This window comes from Myotis brandtii, unplaced genomic scaffold, assembly GCF_000412655.1.
Source record: "Myotis brandtii unplaced genomic scaffold, ASM41265v1 scaffold165, whole genome shotgun sequence".
Lineage (NCBI taxonomy): Eukaryota > Metazoa > Chordata > Mammalia > Chiroptera > Vespertilionidae > Myotis > Myotis brandtii.
In genome coordinates, this window is record NW_005356042.1 from 2,846,888 (window position 1) to 2,856,445 (window position 9,558).

General features: G+C 58.2%; 1 protein-coding gene across 1 annotated transcript in view; it reads right to left on the reverse strand.

The window, feature by feature from the left end:
- LRP3 (low density lipoprotein receptor-related protein 3) overlaps window positions 1-9,552 on the reverse strand; it is an 11,760-nt gene extending 2,208 nt beyond the window's left edge. Inside the window, exons 1-5 of the mRNA XM_005862668.2 lie at window positions 9,096-9,552; window positions 8,046-8,093; window positions 2,433-2,571; window positions 699-913; window positions 5-216 (exon numbers count right to left, since the gene is read on the reverse strand). Coding sequence (XP_005862730.1) covers window positions 5-216; window positions 699-913; window positions 2,433-2,571; window positions 8,046-8,093; window positions 9,096-9,120 — 639 coding nt within the window. The 5' untranslated portion in view covers window positions 9,121-9,552. The remainder of the gene's footprint in view (window positions 1-4; window positions 217-698; window positions 914-2,432; window positions 2,572-8,045; window positions 8,094-9,095) is intronic.
- Between the last annotated feature and the right edge of the window lie 6 nt (window positions 9,553-9,558).

Genomic DNA, 9,558 nt, shown 5'->3' on the forward strand with positions numbered 1-9,558 from the left:
CTGCAGGCAGGCAGCGCGTGGAGCGTGCCCCGCTGCAGGGGAAGGTGCCCCCGGGGCACAGGCTTCCGGGTGGCTCGGAGGCAGGTGCTGAGCAGTTGCCCTCATCAGAGCCATCGCCACACTCATCCACAGTGTTGCACTGCCACGGGCCCGGCAGGCACTTGCCATTATCACAGCGGAACTCGTCTGCCTGGCAGGATGCCTGGCCTAGTTTCCCTGTGGAATGAAGAGAGCAGGGGAAGATAGTCAGGGGAGAGCAGGGCCTCCTCCAGCCTGGGGCCTGAGGGCCAGGGACGGGCAGGGTGGCTCCCCCATTCCAGCGGGGCCTCTGCAGGGCCAAGGAAGAGGCAGGAGACATAGAGGAGAGCCCCTGGCCTCGCATGGCCACCTGAGGCATAAAGACCCCTCGAATGTCAGGTAAACTAAGTCCCTGACCTGAGGTGCAGGGTGATCTGGGTGAAGGGGGGAGCCCCCACTGTAACCAATTCTGGAGTGGGATCAGTGACCTTGAGGGACTCCAAGGCACCCTGAGGCAGCAACATGACTAGTCCCCGTCCCACCACTGTGCTCAGCCTGATGGGGTTCCTGGAGGAGACCCAGCAGGGAGCAGGCAGATGGGGGGTGCTGCTCTGGCCCCAGGCGCCCACGTGGTGCACTGAGTGCTCTGTGGTGCCCTGCGATGCCATTGCTGGTGTCACCTCGGATGTATGAGAGACGGAAGCCCTGGGCCTGGCCGGAGCTGGAGGCATCAGAGTGGAAGAAGATCCAGACATGGTCCCGGGCGGAGATGAAGGCAGGCGGGATGGCAGAGCCACAGAGCCGGAAGGCCTCCTGGCGGGGTGGGGCCGCTGGGCCCAGCATGAGCCAGTCCAGGGAGCACTGGTGGGACTCCTCCACGTCAAAGTTGCGGAAGCTGCAAGGGTGGGTAGGCAGGCAGGGCCCATGTGGCCAAGGACCAGCAGAGAACAATCAGGCCTGAGCTTAGAACAAGGATGGCCAACCCCACCCGCACCTCCTCCCTCCACTCCCAGACACCCAGGGATCTGAGGGCAGATCCAAAAATAATAAAAAACTCTGAATAGTATCCTTCACATCAGACCCCTGCAGCTCTGGGAAGGCCTTGTCAGCACACACATAGCATCCCCACCCCAAAGCCAAAGTGGAGGCCCAGTCAGGAGCCCCATCTTGGGCAATTCCCTCCCCTGATACCCTCCCAAGTGGGGAGACCCAAGGCCCCAGATCCCACCCACACTGGGTGTGCTGGGACAGACCCTGCACAAACTCACAGGCCTGTGCACTGTGGGGGAGGGGGCATGCCCCCAGGGCGGGGCTAGGCTGGGGCTAGGTGACAGCTTGTCACCTGGGAAGAAATATATCAGCCCTGGACCTCTGGCCCAGGCTGTGGGACGAGCAGATCATAGAGCCCGGAGTCTTTGGAGGAGGGTGAAGTCTTTGAAGAGAATGTGCCTGAGAGCCACAGCCCTGTGACCACGGGAAAGCAGGCACAGACACTAGGACACCCTGATTGTGCCAGCACATCCCATGCTTTGGAGCTATGGAGTAACTGGGGGCCTTTTGAGCATTGGCATTTAGGAGAGTGACTCCCCAGCCAAATATCCCCGTGGCCACCCAGGCCAGGAGTTCCAGCATCTGTTCACCTCAACCCATTTCCCTCTGCATGTCCTGCAGCTGGAGCACCTGGGCTCCTGCTGAGACTGCCCTGAGGACCCTGGAGAAACCCTGCTCTGGGATCCGTGCCAGCCTAGCTGCTAGCCACCCCTGCAGGACAGAGAAGATACCTCTGCCACCTCAGAGAGCTAGACCATGCCTACCAGCCCCAGGGCTCCCCTTCCTGGCAGGCCTGAGGTGACTCACAGCCCCCACAGCCCCTGAGAGAGGCTCAGGGCAAGACGAGGCCCAGCTCCATGTAGCCAGCCACAGAGGCCCACAGAGACCTGGGAGCTGGGCACACTCACATGCTCACAGCACTCATTTGCTTACAGCTCACACATGTTCACACCTGACTCTCACACGTACACTTGCACACTCACCTGCTCACATTTGTCCTCCTAACTTGCTCAGACATGTGCTCATGTACATGCATGTGCTTAGACACTCACACGTCATTTATTCCTGCTGAATGAGCTCATACACATACACAAGCACACACGTGCTCAAACACATACACTCACATGTGCCCTCCACACCTGCTCACACATGTGCTCATACATGCACACTCACACATGCTCACATACATGCTCGCACATGCACTCCATGCCTGCCCACATATGCACTCAGTCACATGCACCATCACATGCATTCTCTCTCTCTCTCTCTTCCTCCTTCTCTCTTTCTTTCTGTCACACACACACACGCTTAGCACTTGCAGACCTATATAGGTTCCCGTGGACACCCCCCGGGGACTCCCATACCTGATGGTGATCATGTCGCCACGGTCACCCTGGATGTACCAGCTGCAGTTGGTGCCCGGCGGGTAGTTGAGGGGCCAGGCCGGGCTATAGATGACGCCACGCCGTTCTGTGTGCTGCTCCAGTTTCCCACTGCAGGCAGCTGTCAGGAGAGGAGGCGAAGTGCTGGCCTCACCTTTGGGTAGGAAGTGGGGGGAGGTGGGGACTCTTAGCTTGAGCACAGGCCTTTCCAAGGTGTGATAAAGGCCAGCCAAGGGTGGGCATAGCCAAGGGCAAGGCCACTACTTGAGACTTCATGGAAGTGGTGTATATGAGGGACAAGGAGCACCCACATGGACTAAGGGCAGCCGTAGTCCCAACCCCATCTGTGCACAGAGCCTAGGTCTTATCTCCCCTCCCTGGCAGGGCTGGAAGCGTGCCCACCAACAACTCCCCTTGGCACCTCTGAGGTGCAGCCTCTTGGCCTTGGCACCTCAGTTCAGTTAAGAATTCTGTACCCCCAGACCTGCCTGACCTCCCTGGGACTTGACAAATACAGTCCTCAGTCTGAGAGGAAAGAAGCTCTGTTCACCCAACACAGATGTGAGCACCTACTATGTGCCAAACACAGTGCTAGGCATGCTGAATAAGACAGGCTCTGTGGAACTCACAGGCTGCGGGGGGCGGAGGGGATCAGACTGACTTTATGCAGATCCCCTGCGTGGAACGAAAATAACAAAACAGGCCTGAAGGGAGGGGCAAATGTCCAGATGGGGCTGGAAACACAGGCTGGGTCTGATTACACAGAATTTGGGTTTTATCCTGAGCATAAGTGGGAAGCCACTGGAAGTAGATCTCGTAACCAGATGAGGAAACTGAGGCTCAGAGAGAATAAATGGCCAGCCCATGGCCACACAGCCAGTAAGTGGCAGTCAGAGTCCACCCTGTTCCTCTGGTACTGCCGTGCCTGCGCCAACGCATTTATGAAGTGTCACCATGCGGTGTACTAGGGACCAGTGCAGAGGTCACACCTGCCAGCATGAGTGAGGGGCCACCATGCCCCTCCCCCCACAGCTCTCCTGACCACAGGCTCACTATACCCTCTTCATTATACATGCCCTCCACTTCCCAGCCTTCCCAGGACCAGGCAAGGCCCCTGCACTTGGCTGCCCCCACCCCTCACTACCCCTTCAACCCTTCACCCCACTGCTTCACTGAATCCTCCCAAAAGCCTGTGGCAAAGGCGGGCCCTAATACAGACAGGAAACCTGAGGCTCAGGAAGACAAATGATGACCTGAGTCCAGTGCCATCACCTCCTCACTCTCCCACTGCCTGGCACCTTCCACTGTCGCCCCGGAAGCAGGGGTCTCTGCTGGCTCTCAACACAGCTGCACAAAATGTTGTCCTCATGCTCATAGGACAAGGACAATATTCATCACAGTGGCACCAGCCCCTCACCTCTTCTGCCTCATCTCCCCCATAACCCATCTTTCCACTCACACCTCCTGTAGTACCTCCCATGGGAGGGAAACTTTGTCCTGTGGCCCCTGGCAGGATGCTCCCCCCACCCATTAGCCCATCCACTCCTATGGGCTTCAGCCCAGTGGCCCCTTCCCCAGGGGACCCTCCATTAGGGCTCCAGTCCCCCCCCTTCTCTCCTCCACAGCACCTGCCATAGCAGCCATTTCCCTTTGAGTTGTGCTGGCTCTGGCTCAACACTGTGTCCCCAGGATCCCACACAGGGCCTGACACACGGTAGGTGCTCAATAAATATGGATCAACGAGAATTGGCCAGCCCAAGCACCTGCTTAGCATTCGGAAGCATGAAACCCCTTCCACTGGGGCCTGCCATGACCATGGAGGTCCGGTGACCCAATACTGTGACTACCAGGGAGTCAAAACTCCCATTCCACAGCTCACAAGAAATTCAAAGGACTAGAAGAGAAACACCACCGCGTGACCCTAAGGCTGACCTCGCTCAGTTCGCCCTCAGAGCCTCGACAGTGCCAGGTCAGAGAGACGCTAGCCAAGACTCTCCACTTGGCACTCACCCTAGAAGGCTAACCCTCCTGAACTTCAGATTTCTCACCCATAAAATGGGAGCGATGCACGCTGGTCACAGGCCAGCAGAAGAAGGACTAAGCAAACAGAATGGCCTGGCCTTTCCCTCTGACAGGTGCGGCCACCAGCTTTGTGGGCGGTGCTGGGTGGGGGGGTCACAGGCAGGGGGAGGCCTAGGCTGCTAGAGTGCATCTTCCCCCACACGGAGTCTCTGAAGCACTGGCCTCTGAGGCAGGGGGCCCAGGTCGGGCAAGCTGGGAACCACCGTGTCCTCAGCCCCAGGACAGGATCTGGGCAGAGCAGGGCCCAGTCAATACCTGCTATGGCCTGGAAGCCTTCCCCAGAGACAAACACTCACAGAGGCCAGGTCTCTCACCCACACCGGCGGGAAAGCCATGCCTGCATGCCGTCCCTCTGGCCAGAATACTTCTCCCTCCAGGACTTATGTCTGGAGGGAGAAGTATTCTCTTGCAGGGGTCAGGAGGCCTGTCTCAGACCACCAGCCACGTCAGGAACAGATGACTGGACAGCTGCCAGGCCAGCTCTGCCTCTCAACAAAGCCTCCGACAACACATCCCCCAAACAGCCCCGCTCCTGAGGGGCCCCCAGAGCTGCCCCAGAAATTCTCACATCCAGGGCAGCAATGTCATTCAGTTACTGTTTGCTCTTCTCCAAAGCAGGCCACAGAGAACACAGTTGTGTCAGTCCAGCCACACAGAGTGAATGTGGAGCAGGAGGGAAGCCGGGGTCAGTGCAGGAAGCTGGGAGCTCTGGTCAGGGCCTCTTGACTGGACACCTCTTGGCGATGGGCTTGGAGGGTACCACCAGCTCAGACAACCAGCCCCAGCCCTCTCTGTGGTAGCAGGAAGCCCACCCAACACAGGATCCAGGCACAGGCAGGAGAAAGTGGCTTAGGAACCCAATCTTGGGGCTTCTGCTTGTCCATCAGTAAAATGTGGTCAGTGGGTGCACTTCTCTGAGGGTGGTTGGGAAATCTGGAGAAAGTAGCAGGCAGACATTCATGGGATGGGGTGAGTGGGAGGCTGCACCCCGTGGGAGTTGAGGGTTATGACAGGGTATGGGATGATGGGCCAGCAGTATGGGGAGCTGGGAGGACTGTGTGTTTGGGGAGATACTGGAGCAGAATAGAGGATTTGGGGGGTGCTTAGGAGGCACTCAGACAGAACTAGCAGAGCTTTAGCTGGAGGGGACCTGTGTTCACTCGGGCAGAAAATTCCCTTGGCCTTCGTGGCAAAGTGGCCTGCTCAAGTGGGCAAGGGATGACGGGGCATTTTTTAGAGCAGTGAGCGCCTTTCCTTCATCACATACTCTTGAGAGGGCCTGAGCCTGAGGAAGCACAACTGCAGACCCGGTCTCTAAAGGCCACCAATACCCCAGACAACCTGCCTGCTGTCACCAGACCACAGGAAGCTGGGACCCCTACCCCAGAAGCTCAGAGAAGCTGCCAGGTGAGTGCAGAATAGCCTGAAGACCTACCCAAGCCACCCCAGGTCATAGTGGCCACATGGCGGAGCCCAGAGTCCAAGGTGCAGGAGGCATTAGTCCCGGGGCTGAGATCCCCAGGACAGCCCAGCCAGGCCCTCAGGAGCCCAGTGAAGACTGGGAAGGGGCCAGGGGACAGTCCTGATCCAGGATCCTCACAGTAGGAGTCACAGGGAAAATCCTGAAAATGCAATCATGGAGCCCTGGGTCAGAGGGGGAGGGGGCCTCAGCTTCTAAGCTGTCTCTGAGCAATGCTAGAGAGGTCAGGGCTGGACTCCAGAAGAGGTAGGACCCAGGCCACCACCTGTGACCACACAGACTGTTTGCAGCTCAAGACACGGGGACACTGAACACAGGCACCGTGATGTGGACAGAGGCCCCTGGAGCTGGACAATGTGGACCTCCTGGGACTGAGGTCTTGATAGCTAAGAACAAAATGTGTGGCGCTCGGTGGCTGTCTTTCCCTCCCTGGCTCTGTGGGTGAACCTCATGCCTGTAGCATCTACACTGGGGCACAGGCATGTGGCAGACATGTCAACCCACCACACCAGCAGCAGGGCTGGCCTGGGGCTCGCATCTGTAAGACCTGCACGCCGTCCCGCTCCCTCACAGCCAGTCAGTCTTCTCCTGGAAATGGTGAGGGGGCCAGGACGCCAGGCAGGGCTGGGGCTGACTCCGTGCTGAGCAAGGCAGGGCCCTAGGCCAGCAGAGTCAGCAGAGGAGGCCGGCTGCAGGGAGCCGGAGCTAGTGTGCAAGGAGAATTGGGAGGAGACTGACAGGCCGGGTCTGAGAGGCGGGCCCATGAGAGTGCTCTGTGGACTCTGGGCCTCCCATCCCAGTGACCTTGGCCAGCAGAGACACCTCTCTTTGAACCAACCTCAGTGAGTTTCTGCTAAAGTTGAGCCCTGGGCAGAACTAGAAGTCCCCTATCTCCTGCCCCTCCATGCAGCACAGCAGACAGCAAACAAATCAGCAGGCACCCAGATTGGGGACCGCACATTCTCCCAGCTTCCCAAGGCCCTTCTGAGATGTCTCCTGGTGGCACCAAGGGCCATGAGAGTCTAGACTTACCCATTTGCCAAACCCTGGCAACCCCCTCAGCAAAGAGCAAATGCCCTCATGGGCTCAGCCTCCCTTCCCACTCCTGACAGTCTTTGCTGCACTAGGCACAAGGCACAAGCACAAAGATGGCCAGTGGATGGACAGACCGGTCTGACAGGCAAAGGCAGGGGCAGAGCTCCAACTGTGTTTTCTCGGATATTATATGTCTATTTGGCATCCATTCATTGCAGGGCCAAACTACCGGTCAGCGAGTTCACCTCTCTCCTGCATGCCAGTTTGTCTGGAGCCTGCCTTTTCCTAGGCCGGCTGCTCCAAGGCTGAGCCCCCACCCACCGTCTTACCTGATTCACACAGCAAGCCAATATTTCCCCTGCCTTAGACCATCCTAGCCAATTCTAAACGGTTTGCCTTGCCCTGCCTTGACGTTCCCACAGAAACTCCAAGGGATGCTCTGGCCTTGGCCGCCCCTGCATCGAACCTGATCGAACCTGTGGCCCTGCGTGGTGTGGCCAGTATCCCTTTCTCTCAAGACGCATACGTAACAACTTCTGTCAACGGCATTGACCTCTCCGTGTCATCACTCAGTCATGCCTTTATAAATTAAATCCCAGGTATAATTCAAAAACAGGCAGCATCTCGGGCAGCTCGTGGCCCTTGGGGAACCCCACAGCCTACAGGAGGTACAATCTGCCAACTATACCAGGCAGTTTGCTAGTGGTATTAAGCCACCATGTGTCAATACCATGCTGAGTACCTCGCCTCATTCGCTCATTCAACCCTAATAACAGGCTTTGAAGTAAGTCTTATTATTGCACCCATTTTATAGACGTGGAAACTGACATGCAGGGAAGTTTAAGCTTGCCTAAAGTCAAACAGCCTCTTTGGGATGCAGAAAAGATACACTAGGACTGACCTCAGAGGTAGAACCCGGACCTTGAAGGCCTGTCCTCAGAGGTTACTAAACCGGAAGGCAGGGAAGAAGGGAAGAGGAAGGGAAGTGTCTTACTCACCTAAAGCAGGAACTGCGCTGCTGAGCCGGCCAGTGAGAACGATGTTCACTGCGAAAAACATAAAGAGGGTCCAGGGGAGGGTGGCTCTTGGGACCTAGGCACCTGCCGTTCAGGGGCACAAGACAACAGAGCCCGAACTCCAGGCTGGTTCGCTTCCTCTCACAGAGCAAAAGCCCGGAGCGCTGCTACAGAGACTGCTGCTCCCAGCTGGGCCTGCAGGGACCCCAGAGGGTCTCAGAACCCACTGCACACCTCCAGCAGAAGAGTGCAGTGTGCAAGCCGGGCTGCACCTGACCACTCCTGCCACTCCCCACGCCTGGGAATTCTAACTCACTCGGGAGGGCGTATGTTCCTGTCTCCGGTTGGGCTTGAGAAGCTTAGGCCTGGACCACCCATCAGAGAGAGGCCCTGCCTGTTCAAGGGGTTCCTGCCACCTTGCCAGCCACCTCAGCCACTGCCAGCCAGGAGGTAGGAAAGACGTTCTGATCACCCCATTTTACAGGGGTGCACGCCTAGCAGAGGTCAGGGGCGTCTTTACTGTGCCACACTAACCTTGAGAAGGGAGGCAAGGAACTCTCCTGCCACCCACCCCCTCAAGTACCCCCCGGCCGGGGGTTGTCCTCTGCTTTCCTGCAGGGGAACCAGGAGGAGGATATGGGCAAACCCAACTTCGCAGTGGTTCAGGGCGCCCCCTCCACCCAACATTGTGAGCCAAGGAAGGCAGGGGTGTCTCTGGAGGGGTTAACCCCACCTGGCGAGGAAGCAGGGGCAACTGCCCCTCGCAGGACCCCCAGGCTCTGGGCCACATCTGGGCAGGGAGGGCCGTGGGAAGCCAAAGGGCTGTGCGCCTGCCCTGCTCGCCGGGGAGCCCACCCAGCACTCAGAGTCCAGAGCACAGACCACCAGTAGGTTGGGGAGGGAGCACTTCGAAGCTCACACAAGAGGCAGATGTCTTCCCTCACCCCTTGCCCCCTCACACACACACACACACACACACACACACACAGCACCCTGATTCTTGCAGGGACAGGGGATCATGCAGCTTCAAACCTTCAGGTTTCTTTTTAACTGTCATTTCAGGGGCTTCAGCAAACCTATGGGGTTCCAGTGCCTTCCTCAATGACACCTCAGGGTGTCCAGGACTGACCCCAGGCTCAGAGAATGGCCTCCCTCCTTTATCCTGGTAAATAAAGGGGCCATGTGCATTGAGGGTCTAATTAACTCTTTCCTTCTCTCCCCGACATAGGGCCCTGGAAAGGTGGGCAGAAAAACTCCTGGGTAGGGTAGGAGCCCTCCTGGCAGGCCCCTGGCCTGGACGGTCCCTCGGCCCTCCCCAGGCAGCACTGAACTGCAGGGGCCGGCCCTGGTCCCGAGAAGACACAAAAGGGAGCCTGGGGCGTTCTCGGAGCGGCCTCCCGCCCGGCATCCTGAGTCCGGGCTCCGGTCAGCACCGTCCCCACCCTGACTACGGGCAGAAAAAGGAGACTTCCTGGGGGGGGGCGAGGGGGCAGCC